Here is a 20,561-nt window from a genome sequence, read left to right on the forward strand (position 1 = left end):
CTGGGGAGGGGAGAGTGAGCTGTCCTTCACGTGTCCCCACCACCACAAGGAAGGTGGGTGTTTTCACCCACCTTCAGTCAAGTGAGAGGGACTTCAAGGGACCATTCCCACAGCCTGGCATGGGCCGGCATAAGCACTCCTGTCTGACTCAGGCCCAGGAACACAAAGAGCAGTGGGAAGAGCGGCCCGCGTTGAGAGCACAAGGCCAGCCCACCGAGGCACAAATTCAGGCTTCCTAGGACCAGCGGGCTGCCTGGATGGTGGGGGTGGGGGCAGGGCAGGAAGTACAGGAGCCAGGAAGGGAGCTATACATGACTCCATCAAAGCAGCTGAGTCAGAGGTGCCCAGGAGGGAAATTCTGAAGCAGCAGCAGCCAAGAGGGGGAAAGGCAGCACTGGGTTGCTTGCACAAGCATCTAGCAAACCCACAGGGCATGAGCTCTGAGTTACCAACAGCTATGAAAGATGGACCCTTCTCTCTCCCTTCTTCCTCCCCTGTTTCCACGGGCCAGAAACTTCAGTGAACAGGTTGGGGAGGCAGCGGGACTGGCCAGGATCCAGTGAAGAAGCTGACTGTGTGTCAGCTAGGTGCTGTGGCTCATGCCTCCCAGAACTTTGGGAGGTCAAGGTGGGAGGACTGCTTGAGCCCAGGAGTTTGAAACCAGCCTAGGCAACATGGTGAGAACCCCGTCTCTACCATAATTAATTAATTAATTAATTTAAAAATTAGCTTGGCATAACGGCATGTACCTGTGGTCCCAGTTACTCTGGAAACTGAGGTGAGAGGCTCACTTCAGCCCAGCAGGCAGAGGTTGTAGTGAGCCAAGATCATGCCACCATACTCCAGGCCTGGGCAAAAAAACCAGACCCTGTCTCAAAACAAACAAACAAACAAACAAACAAGCAAACAAGCTGACCATCTGTCTTCCCCCACTCCAGACCTCCACAGCTGGTCAGCTTTAGGAGTCCAGACTGGCAATTCCTACACTGGACTGTCGGGAATGAGGAATTGTTACAATGGATTGGGCTGTTTCATGCCTAGCACCTGAAAGACCAAAGGACCCGCTAAGTTCTCAGCTTTGACTGGGAAAAGAAAAATCCACAGAGTAGGCTCAAAAGGACACGGGGAAAAATGAGGTTGGTTTCTTCTTACACCTGATTGAGTCCAGCTCATTTAATAAGCTGGTTACATAAGGACACGAGGTATCTCCCCAAGTCCACGGGCAGGGACACAGCTGGGCCTCACAAGGGCCAGGAACTAGAAATTGCCTGGAAAGCCTTCAAGATGCAAGGCAGCAACTTTCTCAGCTCCTCTCCCTTGCTCTTTGCTTTTCCCTTTCCTGCAGGGTCTCTTTCTTTGCTTCTCATCAAGCATCCATCTGTGGACTATTCTCTGCAGTTGTCCCGGCACATGGCACCAGACGGCATTTTTCAGTTTACGTCCCCCTGATCTGAGTGCCAGCACATCTACGTTCCAATGCTGGCTCCCAGATAGAGGATCCAATCGGCCCGGTTCGGGCTGAGTACCCACCCCAACTCTATGGGCTCTGACCGTGGAGCAGAGTTAGGTGGAAGGAACACTGCTGCTGGCGTGCAGTGCCAAGAGAGAAGCAGGGGAAGTAGGTTCCCAAAGAAGGAGGGGTCACAGGCTGGGTCTCTATCCAAAAAAGTGTCTAGACTACACTCCAGATGTTATTGGTCCCCATCCTCTCCAGGACCATAATTTGCCAACCAGACATGACTCATCAGATGGGATCCTATTCCCCAGCCCCTCCTGCTGCTGACCCCTGCACTATCCCAGAAATCACATCCAACCCTTCTAGGGCCAGGTGGCTAACTAACATGACACCTGGCTGTGCCCAGATGGGCTTCTTCCTGGGTATGCTGCCCTTCCTGGATATGCTGTGTTTCTCAATAGGGATACGGGGGCAACAGGGTTCTCACTGATAGAGTCTTCTTAGCTGTATTTTCATGTGGATAGCACTAATACTAGCCATCATCTATAGGGTGCTTTCCATGTGCCAGGCAGTATGCATGGCTCTTTAAATTCTCACAACAACTCTGTGAGGTGGATTCTATAATTACTCTCTCTTCAACATAATAGAAAACTTACATCAAAGAGGTAAGTGAGCAGCCCAAGTGCATGCAGCCTGACACTCAGAATGTAAACTCAACTCAGTCTGATTCCTGAGTTCCTGCCTCTACAGCATCGATCACTACACCCACGGAGGAAGTGAGATCACACTACAGCTCCTATGTCACCCCATATCACTCAGTAATACATCTGAGAATCATGGTGATAGGGAGCCTCCTGCCCATAGCAGTGGATATGTCAGGTGGCCAGCCAGCCTGCCTGTGCAGCAGCAGCAGCTTGATATCAGAAGGTCCCTAGATGTCAGAAAGCCTGTCCATAGCTGTCTGCCTAATTTATCTCAAACAATGGACGTGGAGTAACAAGGGGCAGTGCTGGAGAATGTTCTGCAGCTCCTTGGGCTACCAATCCTTTGCCAGGCTGCAGCTCTTTTTCTTCTTGCCATCTGTCCTACAGCCTACAGACTCATCAGCTCCCTGCTTTGCTACTCCAAACATCCTACTTGTGGATGCTCTGGCAGTCACCAGATGACCAAATCTATCTGGTTCAAGCCCTGGTCCTCATCATCTGGTAACTCGGTTCCAGTAGTGGTGGCTCATCTCCCATATCCATGCCTCCAGGCCTGGCGCTTGCTTACAGGTCTCTCTCAGACCTCAGAGTCAGGCCTGAACCAGCCCTAGTCTGGGGTTCTGCCTCTGTGGACATGATGTTTCAATACCAGCCATCCCTGAGACATTCAAGTATCCCTGTCTCTCCTGAATGGCCATCCTGGGCCAGCTCAGCCCACACTAGGAGCCCAGACACAATCTCTCCCATCTGCACGGCATTCCCACAGCGCTGCCACATGCGGCACCTCCTAGGTGGGTGGGCCATCTGCCTGTCCCATGCTGTGCTTGCTGACGGTCATAATATTAATAAATCCAGCTCCATGGGCTGCTCAAGGGATGTTCCCTTCCCCACTGCTACAGCACATCCTGAAGCTGAAGGGCATCTCACAGTACCAGGAGAGGGCTTCCTGGATGAGGAAAGACAGGCCACATTTGCCCTGAGCCTCAGCAGAGCTGGGAATGGCCCAGAGCCTAGAAGGATAGTTAATGTGGAGGGAGTGGAATTAGAATTCCCTTCTGGGGCCATGTGATGACAGAGGCCTACGCCCCAGTCATCTCAACAAGGGAAAAGGATTAAAAGAAGCACACAGCCTTCTCCAAGCCTGGAATGTTGACCAATGCCCAGGCAAGTGTGCAGGGGATGGATTTAGGTCAGCCTCCTCTCCACAGGAACCCAACAGCAAGGCAGTCTTTCTTCATCAATCAGGGCAGTGCAGGCCTGTGCTGGGGACACAGGGAGAGGGAATAAGGACAGATATTCAGGAAGCAGAGGCAAGGGCAGAGGGTGGCTGATCAGCTGGCTGGGAGGCCTGAAGGCCTGGCTGCCTAATTTAGAGCCTAAGAGAATTGGTGGGCAGAGAAATCTATATATATGTGTATATATATATATATTTTAAAAGGCATCTTATGCCTATAATTTTAGCATAAATAAAACATGGTGGGTAATATCTAGTGTTGGTGAGAGTGGAAAAAATAGGCATACTCATATCCTGTTTATAGAAATATAACTGCAAGCATTTCAGAGGCCATTCCAGCAGCAGGCACTGTAAAGTTGCAGAGTTTCTGCCCCAGCAATTCCACTTCCAGCACTCAGTGTTTCAGAAGTACTCTAACAGGAGGGTAAAGACACACAGATAAGGATGCTCCCCACTGCACTACAGGCTGAGCATCCCTTATCCAAAATGCTTGGGACCAGAAATGTTACAGGTTTCAGATTTTTTCAGATTTTGGAATATATGCATTACACTTACCTGTTGAGCAAACCTAATTTGAAAATCTGAAATCCAAAATATTCCAATGAGGCTTTTCTTTGAGCGTCATGTTGACTCTCAAAATGTTTTAGATTTTGGATTTTCAGATTAGGGATATTCAACTTGTATATGTAAAAGGAAAAAACTAGAAACAGTCTAAATATTTGTCAATTGGGACACAGCTAGACAAATGAGCACTCATCCAGGTGATATCCAACACGTTGCCCATGCATCTGTGGGTGCCAAAGAGCTACCAGAAAGAACAGGAGAGTTCTAGATTTGCTGCCACTGTACAATATCTATGACAGTTTATATGTGCAAACAACACATATAAAATGTTCCCACTTTGGTTAGAAAGCACAATATCATATGTGCCCCTCCACAGGCACATCTTTTTGTATTCGTGGATCAGAATGTCTGGAAGAACACACACCCATGGCAAACACTGGCTGCCTCTGGCAAGTGGGAGAAGAAGAATGGCACATTCACTTTTTACTTTATACACTTCTTTTCGGTGTGAATAATTTTTATGACAAGCAATGTATTACTTTTGTAATTTTTAAGTTTTTAAAAGAATGAGTGGGCACCAAATGCCTTTCTGGATGGTCACAAAAAAGGATATATCCTTGTTTCCCTTGAGTACTCAGGAGCCCACTGTACACTCCATCAGGGAACAACACAGGCTTCCTAAGGGTAACCTTCCAGGCCCTCTCAGACCCTAATCAGTCATTCCCAGGCACCCATCTTCCTTACAGAACTGCAAGAATTCATCACCTCTCAAAGCAGCAACCACACTCTCTAGCCTATCATATCCCCCCACCTCAAAACTAGCTTTCGAGAGGGGTCCAGTACGTCCTGCTGCCCTAGAGGCCAATGTTATAGTCCTTTACGTGTTGAGTTTTACAGCTGATTTTGTCCCAAAACAGACTGGTCAACAAAGCAATAAATGTGGGGTAGTGATAAAGGTTGTGCAATGTGTTCATTATCCATTGCTGTGTGACAAATTATTCTAAAACTAGGCCCCTTATAATAAACATTTATTATCTTGCAGTTTCTGTGGATTGGGAATTTGGGCATGTCTTAGCTAGGTGTCTCTGGCTCAAGGTCTCTGATGAGACTTCAGTCAAGCTGTTAGCTGGGGCTGCAGTCTCATCTGAAGGCTCACCTTTTAAGCAGAATCTTCTTCCAAACTCCCTCATGTGGTTGTTGGCAGGTCTCAATCCCATGCCACACGGGCCTCTCCACAAGACTACCAAACACAGAGCAGCTGGATTCCTCCAGGATGAATGATCCAAAAGAGAGCAAGAAAGGGCAAGCACTCAACATAAAAGGGATAGTCTTTAATGATCTAATCTTGGAAGGGGCATCCCATTATTTCTGTCATACTTGTTAGAAGCAAATCACTATGTTCTGCCTATACTTAAGGGGAAGAGATTATACAAGGATATGAATACTAGAGAACAGAAATCATTGGGGGCCATCTGAAAAGCTGTCTACTACATGAAATCTTTAGGTTCTCAGGGCCATTGTCCTAACTATTCCTCTCTGCAGCAATGCAAGGAGACATCCCAATGGCCCCAGGTTGGTCCTGCGGTTGCAGAAGCTCCCCAGTCTTTCCTTTGCGCCAGCCCTTTTCTTTATTAGGGCCTGCCCAGGTACAAGGGGACAGTCAGAATGTGTCAGTAGAAGACCAGTGTCCACTCAGTCCACTCTGTCCCCACCCATGAGTCAATGTGCTTCTCCAGGACCTCCCACCAGGAAGTCTCCCTGTTCCACACAGGAAGAGTCCCTAGAGGTGCTTTCCTTCTCAGCTGTGGATTTTCCCAGAGGTTAAAGGCCTGTTCTGGGGAACACAGGGCATATTCTGAGGTTAGCGGTTGGGGCACTGGAGTCAGACCTGGGTATAAGCACTGATCTCACCATTTACTAGTGTGTAAACTTTAACATGAATCTTGTTCATATTTTGCAGCTAGCAAATAAGAGAAACAAACGCCTCCCTCAAAGGAAGGAGTGTTGGGAGGACTGAATGAGATAATGCAGTACAATCACATAGCAAGACAGTGAACGTGAGCTTTTGTAATTATTGCTAGTGTTAGTTTCTAACTCGAAATCCAAAAAACTAAAGGAAGTCAAAGAGGAATAGTCATCCTAATGAGTATAAAGACTCCTACCATGAAAACACTTTTTCTTGCACAAAATGGGCTTATGCTCATACCTCGTTTTGTAGAGTCAGACAAAACTTCTTGACCCAGAGAAAAGCTGACTGCAGATCCTCCCTTTGTCCCAGAAGGGACAAATGGGACAAGGTTCTCCTGCTTTGGGCAGCAAAGCATGCAGGAAACAAGCCTTTCCACCTAGTGCTCCTTTCTTGAACCCCACATGTTTTCCTTCCACTGTTTATTTCCATGGAGACGGAGATATTAAAAAGAGGATGTGTAAGTTAAGGCTGGGTGGAACCCCAGCAGTAAGCATGAGATCTTGAGTTAAACTTGGTATCCGCCTGGGATATGATTTTGGGTAAGTCATGAGTCAAGCTGTGTTTTTTTCTTCATTCATAAAATGGGGGTTTTAATAACATCCACTGGCCTTTTGTAAGAAATGAGAAAGACTACAGAGTCCCAGAAAAAGTGTGAATTTTAAGGTAACAAATCCTAAGATTGCAAAAGTAAAGGCAATCTCTTCCCTTCTGGAAGGGAGAGATTTGAAACAAAATGTAGCTAACCACTCTTCAAAATCATGGAAATAGTTTCCTTCATTTTGGATGGGATAGTGGCTTTGAGATCATTCTGTTGACTGGGAAGTATGTTTGAGCCTGGGGTCAAGGGAAGCTTTTCCTTGTTTGCTGGATCCCAGAGAGGGTTGAATGCCTAGATCTAGGGAAGGGAGATTCGTTCAAAGACTTCCTGGGCTAGCGGTGGGGAGGGCAGGGAGTTGGCCCCTGTAGCACGTGGCCATCGGGGCAGAGTAGAAAAAGGAACGTGGCCTATGGCTCCATGGGCAGGCAGACCAGAATCCAGCCTTAAGCTTTGCTTCGTGGTCTGACAGATACCTCCTCTTCCAGATAAGGCAGGAGCCTGGTTCTACACAGGTCCAACTGGGAAAGGCAGGAGGGGACCAGCGGGAGGGCTCAGAAGTTTGGGGCCAGGCTGCTGGCTGAGGCTCAAGCAACAACCAGGATGGATCTGTGGAACAAATGCGTGCTCCTTGGGAACCGTGGAAACGTGGGGTGGGGAAATGAAAAAAAGGCTGGACTTCCTGCATGTGGAATGGAATTTTTTCAGTTGGGCACTAAAAGCTGGCCAACCTGGGGACAGTCAGTTAACATTATTGCTAATCCTGACAAGGGAAATACCTTGGTCCTAGGGTGGTGGCCCCCATCAAGGGGGCAACGGCCACCACTCAGATCCCTGTTCCGGGAAGCAGCAGCTCTGCCGCATCCTTGGCTTGATCCCACCCATGCTTGCTCTTTCCTCTCTGCTTTAAGGGGGCCCACACTTGAAATGCACAAATGGATTCTCAAAACCAGAGTACAAGGACATGCTATGTGTCTTCATCAGGTATAAGGGATATACTCACTGACAGCTGTTCTAGGTCTCTCCAAAGCTTTGCTCTAAAATGAACTGCTTTTAAAGAGCCTTCCCCCTCCCTGGAAATTTCTGAAATACAGTGACTCATCACAGGCTTCTACAGGATCCCCTAACTGGTCTTCACTCCTCCAGCCTGACCTCGAAGCCACTTGCTGCAGCCAAGGTAATGTGTGTTCAATGCAAATCCAACCCAGCGTGCCCTTGCTTAAAACCCTTTCATGGCTCCCTACTGCTCCTAGGTTGGTCAGAGCCTGGGCTCCCCACTCCCTCCCAACTCCCATGTCTAGGCCCTAAGCAATCTTCCCCTCCCTTCCACTGCAGCTGCTCCACATGACACCCTCCCCCTCATTCTCTACTCTCCAGCCAGTTTTTCTAACAAACATGTTTTTCCTCACTTTAGAGTTCTTGCACAAGCTGTCATCTTTGTGTAAAATGTTCACCTCCCCACCTCTTCACCCAGCTTATTCATCCTTCAGGACTCTACTTCCCTCCAGAAAGCCCTTCCTGGTTCCCCCAGAGTAGCCAGGGCCCCCTTGGTTTGCTCCTTTGCCTTTTCCTTCATAATGCTCAATTCACTTGCAGTTTCTTGTCCAGTGCTGGTGATCACAACTGGACTGTGAGCTCCACAAGGGCAGGGGTGGTGTCTGACTGGGGGGCTTTGGGGCATTTGAGTAAACACTTTTTTGAGCAATGATCACTTCTTTTCGAGAGCCCTTTAGTTTTCCAACAGTTTAGCCCTGTTTATTTTATATTTGGAAAAATTTGTCTTGATTTTAAACTTTAGAATTTATATTTGCAAATAAAGGCTTACTTTCTGAAAAATGGAAAGGTTTGCTTGTTTGAAGGGATAACTTACGTTCTAGACATTTACTTCACTTGTTAGAAGTCTGGGTAAATTTACTGAGAATGTCTCCAAATGTTTTCTTACTATCCAGAAGTGTTAGAATACCTAATTTTTGTTCCTTGAGAGATCATAATTTTCCACACTGCTATGGTTACTTTTAGAATCAGCTCTAAACCATTTAAGATCCATCACATTTCTAATTTAGTTATTTCCTGAAGGAAATAAGTAGTAAGAACACAACACCCCCTAAATCAATACAGCTATTTATAAGCAAATGATGTAGACATTCTTCAAAGCTCTTTGCTTGCTTTTGTTATCATTCCAATCTAACCGGGTATTTGCAAGGAGCTGCTATCAGATAAAATCAGCTGCAAATAATTGACCTATTTCTCAACACTATTTTCACACTTTGAAGTAATCTGCAAGAAACTTTTTGATTCAAAGAGTCTTATTTTATAAATGTAATACATTTTTCCCTCAGTATTTTTTAAAGTATGTTTCATCAGGTACACCCAAGTAGAGCCAACTGGCTCTACAATTTGCATTAAAAGGAGTCAGAATCACACCCACATGGTTAGTAACAAAGGCTAGCACTACATAAAGGCACCTTTACATGGAACAAAGAGACACATATGTGAATAGCCACAGGAGCCCAGTTAGCATATAGAATCTTCCACAGAGGGTTAAAAGAATTGTTACAAAAATAAAGCCCCTAATTGCTATTAGAGGCAAATAACTGCTGAAGCAGCATTCACGGTCTCAAGCAACAGAAGTAACAAAGCAGCTTGAAATATCAGGGACTGACCTACAGTTCCTCCCAGAAAACAGCCTCCTCTCACCCCAAGAGGGAAAAGATCTATAGTGAGGACTTTGCCAGAGAAAAAAACAAATGGTTTCAGATAGTTTTTCCTATGTTGTACTTTCCAGGAATTATATAACTATTCCTCTTTAAATAAACAAATCTGTCCCTGGGACAGGTTGGGTTTTCAAGAATACATAACCTGGATTTGGGTAGGGTATGTCCAAGGCAAGCAGACATGTATGCATGCAGGTGGAACTCCCAGCTGCCTCAGGAAGTCTTGCTTCATTCTTTTTTAAGCAAACTATGGCACCCCATCGTAAACTCTCATACACTATTCCAAGAACAGAGAGCAGGTGGCAGTCACCTCCTCTTCTCTCCCTCTGACTTGTATATGTCAGGATCATTCTGATGCAACATGAGAAATGTAATCCACCTGGTTTAAGGGGAGAGGAAAATAATCATAAGGCTGAAGGGATAAGACTACAGTAGTTCAGCTGGACTCGCTTAGAGTCAGAAGCAGGAAGAATGCAGAAGGATGGAGGCCTCCATGGAGCCTCTTGGGAAGCACCTGCCAGGAAGCAGCAGCTGAGATGAGGTGATCAAGGACATGCAGGGCTGCATCTGTCTAGAAACTGAGGGGCAAGAGGCCTGAGGGCTGGCACAGGCTGACCAACGCCCTTGGAAGCCCAAGACTGCACTGCTTTGTGGTCCCACAATAGAGAATGTCACAAGAAACAGTAGCGATAATTTATCCCCTTCACACAATGCCTGATGGGGGCCACCCACAAGGCATAAATAACCAGAGGACACAGGTGGTAACCACAAGGGTGTGTAGGAAAGTAATGACCTGAATAGGGTGGGGAGTCAGGAGAGGGCAGTGTCAAGAGCTTAGGGCTTATAGCCAGGCCATCTGGGCCCAGTCCTGGCTCTGTTACTTTCCAGTTATGTGACCTTAGGCAACCTCTCACTGCCTGCTTATTCACTGGGCTACTGTGAGCATTCAATGAAATGATGCATTCAAATGCCTAGCAAAGTGCTAGGCACAGAGAAAGCAAACAATGCACAGCAGCGCTCATGATCATCCTTATTCGAGAAAAGAGGCCATCCTTAATGACCCTGGAACACCTCTTCTAGTGGAACCCATGGGCTGCACTAGGCTACCCTCACGGTAATACTGTCACCCTGTCTCTCAATTGATGAGCCTCAGGTGTGGTGGGAATGGACTTGGGAGCTGTGCACAGCAACATGCCCTCCATCTGTAGACCTGAGATGGGGATTTGCCAGTAACCAAGTAGAAAGACACTGCAGTTTATGGTAAGCCAAAGAAGAAAACAAGGAAAGATGCAAAATCATGGGAAAAAGAAAGAAATAGAATTCAATCATATGGTATAAGGTGAAACAAATATGAAAGTGATATATTCCTCTACTAAAAGGCAAGGTTTCTCATGTAGGGTCCAACTAAATGCTGTTTGCAAGAATCATGACTAAATCAAGGCAACTTAAAATATTAAACTATCGGCCAGGTACCATGGCACACGCCTGTAATCCCAGCACTTTGGGAGGCTGGGGCAGGCAGATCACCTGAGGTCAGGAGTTCGAGACCAGCCTGGCCAACATGGTGAAACCCCGTCTCTACCAAAAATACAAAACTTAGCGGGGCGTGGTGGTGGGCACCTGTAATCCCAGCTACTCGGAAGGCTGAGGCAGAACTGCTTGAACCCAGGAGGCGGGGGTTGCAGTGAGCCAAGACGGCACCACTGCACTCCAGCCTGGGCAACAAGGGTGAAACTGAGTCTCAAAAAAATAAAAAATAAAATAAAATAAAATATTAAAATCTAAACTATAGTCAAAGGTTATAAAATAAATGCAAATGAATCCACACTGAGATATCATCTTGGGCCAGCCACAATGGTTATTATTAAAAAGACAAAAAATACCATGCCGGCGAGGATATGGAGAAAAGGGAACTACACACTGTTGATGGGAATGTACGTTAGTACAGCCACTGCAGAAAACAGTATAGAGACTGCTTAAAAAACTAAAAATAGAGATATACAATCCAGCAATCCCACCTCTGGGTATTTATCCAAAGGAAAATAAATCATTATGTCAAAGGGATACCTGCACCTGCATGTTTACTGCAGCAGTATTCACCTCACCCAAGATACGGAATCAACCTAAGTGTTTATCAGCAGATAAATGGATAAAGAAAATGTAATATATATACATACACACACACACACACACACAATGGTGTACTATTTGGCCATAAAAAGAATGAAATCGTGTCATTTGCAGCAACATGAATGCAGCTGGAGGTCACGATGTGAAGTGAAGTAAGCCAGGCACAGAAAGACAAGGATCACATGTTCTCACTCATATGTGCTAGCTAAAAAAGCTGATCTTATGGAGGCAGAGAGCAAAATGATAGATACCAGAGGGTGGGAAGGGTGTGTGGGTGGGAAGGAGGTATAAAGAGAGGTTGGTTAATGGGTACAAACACACAGTTAGAGAGAAGGTATAAGTTCCAATGTGCAATAGCTGAGTAGGGTGATAATGGTTAACAATGTATTGTGTATTTTGAAGTAGCTAAAAGAGAGGACGTGAAACATTCCCAACACACAGAAATGATGATTACCCAAGGTGCTGGATACCGCCTAATACCCTGACTTGATTATTATACATTCTATGCATGTAACAAAATACCACATATGCCCCTTAAATATGTAAAATATTATCTATCAATACAAATAATGTCTTCACCTAGCCAAAAAAAAAAAAAAAAGAAAAAAAGAAAAATAAGATGTCACACAATTAATATCAGACAACAGAAGTAAAAGCAAGTAACAAATGGAACCAAGATAACTTTGTATGGAGTACTTCACAATGAATCTATAACTGTTACAAACTTCTATATACTAAATATGTAAGGCAGAAACTACTAGAAATATAAGGGGACTGTAACATATACTTCTTTCTGGATAGATCAAGTTGTCAAAAACTCATAATTTGAACATTACAACGCAATTATAAGATTAATTTGAGACACTGCACCTTCTTTTCCAGCATGCACCACGAAACATGTATAAAAACTGATGTTACATTAAGCCACAAAACGAATCTCAAAAATTAGAGAGGACTATGTTTTTAAAAACCTAAGCCATTCATACAAGCATTATTCGTAATAGTCAAAGAATGGACACAATTCAAATGTTTATCAAATAAATGGATATCGGGAGGCCAAAGCGGGCAGACTGCCTGAGCTCAGGGATTTGAGACCAGCCTAGGCAACACGGCGAAACCCCGTCTCTACGAAAAATACAAAAAAATTAGCTGGACGTGGTGGTATGCACCTGTAGTACCAGCTACTTGGGGGGCTGAGGCGGGAGGATCGCTTGAACCCGGGAGTTCCAGGCTGTAGCGAGCCAAGATCATGCTACTGCACTCCAGCCTGGGCAAAAGGGCCAGACCCTGTCTAAAAAAACAAATGGATAAATAAAACGTGGTACATCTGTACAGCGGAATATAATTTGGCAGTAAGAAGGAATGGGGCAACACGCTTGGGTCCACTTCCACGCTGTGGAAGCCTTGTTCTTTCGCTCTTCACACTAAATCTTGCTGCTGCTCAAAAAAACAAACAAAAAAACCAACCAAACAAACAAAAAAGAAAACATGGTGCTATGAGAAAGAAGTCAGTCATAAAGACAGCATATTGTATGATTCGATTTATATGAAATTTCTAGAACAGGAAAATGTGTGGAGACATAAAGTAGATTAATAGTTGCCTAAGGCTGAAGGTGGGAGAGGAGGGTTGGCTAGAGGGAAATGGGAATGACTGCTCATGGGCCTGAGGTTTCTTTATGGAGTGATAAAAATGCTTTAAAAATGACTGTGGTGATGTTTTGCACAACTGTGAATATTACTAAAAACCAGTGAATTGTACACTTTAAATGGATTATGTATTAATTATATTTCAATAAACTTTTAAAACTAAAAACAAAAGCCTAAGCCCTTGAAAACGAAAAAAACACTATCTTAAATAACATTTGCATAAAAGAAAAATTAAAACTATAGAGAGTATTTAAAGAATATCACTGACACCATTACACACCAAAACGTGTAGGATGCAACAAAAGCAGCAATTAGAGGAAAATTTATAGCCTTAACTGTTTTCTATGTTAAAGCGAAAAAAATAACATATACACAAATAAACCAATAATTCAACTCTAGTAGTTAACAGAAATGGCAAAACAACTTAAACTCAAGGAAAACAGGAGAGATGAATTATAAGAGACACACATGGAAAGTTCGTATTTCATTATGTTTAAGATGTCACCTTTTATCAGGTGTGTCTTTTTCTATGTATCACTAAGAAAAACTGCTGCCAATTAAACAATGTCACAATGCTTTGTTATCAATTGCAAGACGTATCCCAATTTCAGAAGTGTTAAAAGGTGGAAAGAAAATGCACATCTTTGACTGATAAAATATAGTAAACTAAAAAGCAGAAAGACAGTATAACTGAAAACAAATCCAAAATTTCATCTTTGGAAAGACCAATAGACAAGGAGGTAAATTTTAAAAATTTAAAAAAGAAAGAAAACAAAAAATACAAAGTATTAGAAATACTGAACTATTACAAATACTAAGGCAAATATAACCTTATTTATACATATTTATATATAAATATATATATTTCTTTGTTTTTTTGTTATATTTTAGTATATTTTGTTATATATTTTTAGTTACATTTGCTTTAGTATTTAGTGTATATACACAGAGATTCAAATTTATAAGATAATACTGTATCATCAAAAAATTAAGAAAAAAACTCTATGCTAATAATATTGAAAATTTGGATCAAATGGACAATTTTCTACTAAAAAACAAATTTTCCAAGTTGGCTTTAAAAAAATTAAATATTTTAATTAATTTTTAATTAAAAGAATTAGAAAATCTAAGTAAACAATGCTCATGAAAGTAATTTTAAAACTGTCAAAAACGTAACTTCAAAAAATTGCACTAGATCCCCTGAAATATCAGGAGTCACTTCTATATAATCTTGGTTTCCCTTGTTATTAGAATTATTTTAGATCATAAAAGATCAAAAGATTTTTTTATAAAATTGGCATAACCCTGACATCCAAACTACAAGAAGTATTTTTCACCTACCAAATTGGCAAAGACAAAAAAGAAAGAAAGAAAAAGGAAAAAAAAAAAAAAAAACTATGAAAAAGCATAGTATTTGTAACGTGGGAGAAACAGGCAATTTCATCCCCTTCTGATGAAAGTACAAATTGACACAACTTCTCTGGAGTGCATTTTGGAAATATACATGAAAAGGCATAAGTTTTTGCACACGTTTTGAAGCTGTGCACACTTCTAGGAATTTATCACAAGGTAATAATCATAACTACATGTGGAAAGCTTTTGCAATAAGGATATTCACTGAGACATTTTAATAGCAAAAATGTAGAAACACCTTAAATCAGGGGTTCCCAACTCCCCGTTAGGAACTGGGCCACACAGCAAGAGGTGAGCGATGGGCTAGCAAGCATTACTGCCTGAGCTCCACCCCCGTCAGATCAGTGGCAGCATTAGATTCTCATAGGAGCGCAAACTCCACTGTGAACTGCACATGTGAGGGATCCAGGTTGTGTGCTTCTTATCAGAGTAATTATCTGAGGTGGAACAGCGTCATCCTGAAACCACTCTCCTCAGCCCACTCTCCATCCGTGGAAAAACTGTCTTCCAGGAAACTGGTCCCTGGTGCCAAAAAGGTTGAGGGCTGCTGTCTTAAATGGTCAATATTGGAGAGCAGATTCGAGTTTGACAAATCCATCTGATGGGACTGAGTCATAGTACCGAAAAGTAGATAACATTTTAAAGATAAAAATAACATTTTTAGGATAGAGTAAACATACATATTTTAGATATGCCCAAATGAATAAGATATGAAGCAAACATCTTTAGGTGAGATAACAAAAGCTATTAACTGTTTTCTCTAATTCCTTACAATTAACATGCATTATTTTCGAACCAGAAAAATTAATAAGCATTACTATAATTGTATTTGTACAAATATGAAATATACTAATAATGCCCAGAGAACCAGAACAGAGGGTTTGTGCTTGACATGCCCCAGTTCAGGAGGATGTGGATGAACTAGTAAGAGTCTTATCACTGTCACTGAGACCCATCTGGGCTGCAGCCTGGGGAACCTTGGGGCCCACAGGTCTTCTATATAAAAAGCAGAACATCCTTTGTATATCACCCTAATCCAGGTTTCCATCCTTGGGAAGTATCAACAGCCTGTTCCAACCCAAGGAGCCAACCAATTGCCTCTTTATCTATGGGCCATGTCGCTTCCTGGAAATTTCTCAAGTAGAAACTGTAAAAACATCTTATTTGGCACAGAGTAGGCTTCTTAAAAAATAATAAGCCAATTCAAACTCCTACCTAGATAGGGAATACTTGGAACCATCTTCAGGCTTCGGATATATTCCCGTGTCCGCTTGTAATTATCTTCTTTTGACATCAGGTAGTCCAATTTCTCAAAGGTAGTCTTGTCTTTTCGATTCAAAAGCTAGAATGAGAAGAAAATATAGCAAAATAAATAAACCAGAAGAAGCTAAAGAGTGGATAACTGTGGATGAATGCTAAAAGGGAAAATCCTAAGTGGCACATCTATGGTGTGTCAAATCCTGGACAGAACTAAGGATTTTAAAAGGCTGTTTCATGCATATGAGGTAGAAGGCAGGACTCGACTCCAGAGGTGGGGCTTGGACACGGGACCAAATTGAGGACTAGCTAAACAGGGACGAGGCAGAAGCAGTTTTCTATGAGATACGCCCACCAGTGTGCCATGTCAGTTTACCACTGCCATAGCAACACCTGGATGTTACCACCCCTTTCCATGGCAATGGCCTGAAAGTTTTTCTAGAAATTTCTGCATAATCTGCACCTTGATTTGCATGTGATTAAAAACACATATAAATATGGCCTGCCTCTGAGCTGCTACTCTGGGCACACTGCCTATGGGGTAAGCCCCATACCACAAGGAGCAGTATCTCTGCTGCTGCTGCTGCAGTACACTGCCACTTCAATAAAAGCTGTTGTCTAATACCACGAGCTCGCCCTTGAATTCTCTCCTGGGCAAAGCCAAGAACCCTCCAGGGCTAAGCACCAATTTTAGGGTTTGCCTTCCCTGCATCACAGAGATGGAAAACTTCAACCTTGTCATCCTCACAGAATCTCACACTTGGAAGCTACCCCCCAAAGCTACCTGGCCCACTGTTCTACATGATGTCAGAATCCCCCAAATAACAGCAGCTTGTGGGTGCAGAGAGCCTACAACAGCAAGGTGCTAAGGTAGAAAAGCAAACTGCTCAGGGTCACCTGAAGACTTATTTCACAGCTATACCAGGTCTCTTTCCCTGCATCCACAGCTATTTGCTCTCCTCACCATCTCCATGGCTGAAAGTCCTAGTAAGTTCCACACAATTCACATGCCCATGTACACAAAGCCAAGCCATCGCTCGAATCCAGGCTACATCCTCCAGATCCCCCACAGCCAACTGTGTCATATTTACACTGGATGTGGTAATTTTAATCAAAAGACGACAACCTTCTTTTCTCTATGCAGTTATCGAAGGGGCAACTTAGTTAAGCAAATACAGAATGAACAGGTATCCAGAGTCAGAGGTTAGGGAAGCAAAACTCTTTGTGACTGAGATCTCTGGTATGTAAAGCTGGCCACCAGGGAAACAGTGGCTCAATGTGCATTTGAAGCCTTCTCAAAAGAAAGGAACAGAAACCAGAACTCCTGGCTTTCAAGACTTTATGCTAAGGACTCAGGCTGTGGTCAACCTGAAAGTCGCAAGTCAAGGCCCAGTGCCAGAAAATGGCAACATGGCTGACTGAACACGGCTTTAAGGAAAGAAGTCTAGGCAGAAAGGCCAGTCTTAAAAGGAGGAGCTGGGGGAGGGGTGGCTGAAGCAAAGTATGAGGCTGATGCTGGCAGCATCCCTGAGTCTAGCTGCCAGGGCCCAGTGCTTCCGGGATTGGAGGTCAGTGGCTAAGCCCAAGAGGATGAATAAACAGAAGCCCCAGGGTTGGAGTCCCTTTGGCCAAGGCGTTCAGACCTCGGTGGTCTGTGCAAGGACCGAGAACAAGAGACCCACCATGTTCATTAGACTGACGTAGGCCAGTGTTCAAAAGCCCCGTCGTGCAATGGAGAGGAGTGGGACAATAACTGCCTACCACCTGGGGAAGCCGTGCAGTTCCTGAGACCTGGGTCTGCAATTCCCAAACTCAGGCCATGTCTGGTGCATTAGGGAGCCCTAGGCTGCTTTGGGAAGGCCCTGCCTGGTTCTTTCATCTTCAGCCTCTGGGGCCACAGAGGATGCAGCCATGAGACAGCCCACCTGCACAGGAGCAGTGGTAGCTTACGAACTTCGGTAAGGAGAGGCAGAAGAATATGCTGAAAGGAAGGTTCTGATACTGAAGAAGCTGAAGGATAAAAGCGAACTTTTCTTTTCCCACTGGGGAACTCAGGACGTATCAGTGTGGGGATGCTACACAGATGCTCAGGACAATGGCTGCTTAACTGGTTTGCTAAAATGGACGGGGAAAAACACCATCTTCTACTTGCTGTTTGTAAAACACTGTAATATATAATTCATCTAATCTTCACAAAGCCCAGTGGTAAAAATGGAGCAAGGACTTTTACCTCCATTTCCAGTTCATAATCACAAGTATTAATTTTTCCAAATATCTTCGGGGAACTTGATTCAACAGGAGAGAGATATAGTACAGCAATGTGGTAAGTAAACAGAGACTGATAACCCAGACAAATAATAAATGAGCTACTTGGGAGACTGAGGCAGGAAGATTGCTTAAGTCCAGGAGGTTGAGGCTGGAGTGAGTCTTTCTGTAGTGAGTCTTGATTGCATCACTGTACTCCAGCCTGGGTGAAAGAGCAAGACCCTGTCTCTAAAATAATAATAATTATTATTACAAATGAATTATAGGAAAAGGAAGTGTCAAGGAAAGCTATATAGAGAGGCAGCATTTGAAATGAACACTTAAGGATGAGAGATTTGTCAATGAACAATATATACTCAGACCAGAACCAGATACCTACTGGAAAACAGCCCCATTGTGGTTTGATTTTGTTTCTGTGGAGACAGAGTCTCACTCTGTCTCCCAGGCTGGAATGGAGTGGTACAATCTCAGCTCACTGTAACCCCTGCCTCCTGGGGTCAAGCGATTATTCTGCCTCAGCCTCCCAAGTAGCTAGGATTACAGGCATGTGCCACCACGCCCAGCTAATTTTTGTATGTATATATATATATATATTTTGAGACAGAGTCTTGCTCTGTCGCCCAGGCTGGAGTGCACTGGCCGGATCTCAGCTCACTGCAAGCTCTGCCTCCCAGGTTTACGCCATTCTCCTGCCTCAGCCTCCTGAGTAGCTGGGACTACAGGTGCCCGCCACCTCACCCGGCTAGTTTTTTTTGTATTTTTTAGTAGAGACGGGGTTTCACCATGTTAGCCAGGATGGTTTCGATCTCCTGACCTCGTGATCCGCCTGTCTTGGCCTCCCAAAGCGCTGGGATTACAGGCTTGAGCCACCGCGCCTGGCCAATTTTTGTATTTTTAGTAGTGACCGGGTTTCACCATGTTGGCCAGGCTAGTCTCAAACTCCTGACCTTAGCTGATCCACCCGCCTTGGCCTCCCAAAGTGTTGGGATTACAGGCATGAGCCACATGACTGGCCAAAGAACTGCTCCATTGTTAAGCAAACCACTCACTTCCCTTACTCAGGAGGTCATTCTTTATTAATGCAACATAGAACCCCTTACTTCTTTGGCGATGGCAGCCATTAAACAAATCTGGATGTCCTCCTGACACACACTGTGGCTGGGCCAAGCTGGCTCCCAGGGCTCAGGCAACTGGTTCTCCAGTCTCAGCTGGGGGACTGCCCATGTCCCTTGCCATGCCCAGCCTACCTGCCCAGCCTGTCAAGTGCCTGTATGGACAGCACCTCAGAGGTGATCAGCCTATCTTCTATGCCTCATCCCCAACTTGCCCCACATACTCACACAGACATTCAAAAGCGCTAAATCTAGTTAATTTTACTCATCTGCTCCCTTCTGTGCCTACAAAAGAGACTCAGACAGTATCAGCTTTCTCAAGAATAGTGCATAGGTCACTAGAAGACATCAAAAAACCCTAAACATGTATTTCCCATGATGTATTTGAAAACTGAGAATTTCCTCTAGAAAAATACAGGAATTAGCCAGGAATTAGTAAGACACGGGAAACAGGAAATTGTGGATCCAATCCAGGAGTAGGAAAAGGAGATATGGGATGACCAATGAACAGTAGGCCTTAAGAACAACTGGTCCACATTGGATCAGCCCTAGAAGAGATGTCTCCAGAGAAAAAGTGGCTTGATTAAAAACCTGACATGATGGCACACGGAGGGGAGGGGATACACATATTATATGTAATAAAAAATAAACAAAATAATTTTAGGATTACTTAGATATCTGGTAGATAGGATAAGAAAAAGTTTTTTAAGGCAATTAGAAATTCCAGAAAAATGGGTAGGGCATGGTAGCTCACACCTGTAATTTCACTCCTTTGGGAGGCCAGGAGTTTGATACCAGCCTGGGCAACACAGCAAGATACCATCTCTACAAAAAAATTTTAAGGCCGGGCGCAGTTATTCACGCTGTAATCCCAGCAATTTGGGAGGCCGAGGCGGGCAGATCATGAGGTCAGAGTTTGAGACCAGCCTGACCAACATGTTGAAACCCTGTCTCTACTAAAAATACAAAGATTAGCCGGGTATGGTGGCGGGCACCTGTAATCCTGGCTACTCTGGAGGCTGAGGCGGGAGAATCACTTGAACCCGGGAGGCGGAGGTTGCAGTGAGCCGAGGTTGCGCCACTGCACTCTAGTCTAGGCAACAGAGTGAGACTCCGTCTCAAAAAAAAAAAAAAAAAGAAAAAGAAAATTAGCTGGGCATGGTGGTGCACACTTGTAGTCTCAGCTATTTGGGAGGCTGTGGCAGGAGGATTGCTTGAGCCCAGGAGTTCAAGGTTGCAGTGAGCTATGAGCTATTACAATCCAGCCTGGGCATCAGAAAGACCCAAAACAAAAACAAACAAACAAAACAAAACAAAAACAAAAACAAAACAAAACCAAAAAAAAAAAAAACCAAAATAAATCAATCCAGGGAAGTGACAAAATATTCAAGGAAGGGCATATTATTCATAGTTTACTACTTGACTATATAGTGAGGCATACTTACTCATTCCTAATCATTAAAACACCAAATATTCATTTAACAAAAGTGATTTCGCTATA

The 20,561-nt window shown here is 44.0% G+C and overlaps 1 protein-coding gene across 50 annotated transcripts in view; it reads right to left on the reverse strand.

The window, feature by feature from the left end:
• RALGPS1 (Ral GEF with PH domain and SH3 binding motif 1) overlaps positions 1–20,561 on the reverse strand; it is a 309,094-nt gene that overhangs the window by 141,165 nt on the left and 147,368 nt on the right. For all 50 annotated transcript variants that reach the window (XR_013405554.1, XR_013405551.1, XR_013405552.1 and 47 more), the window contains one exon: positions 15,642–15,768. Coding sequence is in view for 45 of the 50 variants with exons in the window: in XM_077967959.1 (XP_077824085.1) it covers positions 15,642–15,768 (127 nt within the window). In the remaining 5 variants the exon portion in view is untranslated. The remainder of the gene's footprint in view (positions 1–15,641; positions 15,769–20,561) is intronic.

This window comes from Macaca mulatta, chromosome 15, assembly GCF_049350105.2.
Source record: "Macaca mulatta isolate MMU2019108-1 chromosome 15, T2T-MMU8v2.0, whole genome shotgun sequence".
NCBI lineage: Eukaryota > Metazoa > Chordata > Mammalia > Primates > Cercopithecidae > Macaca > Macaca mulatta.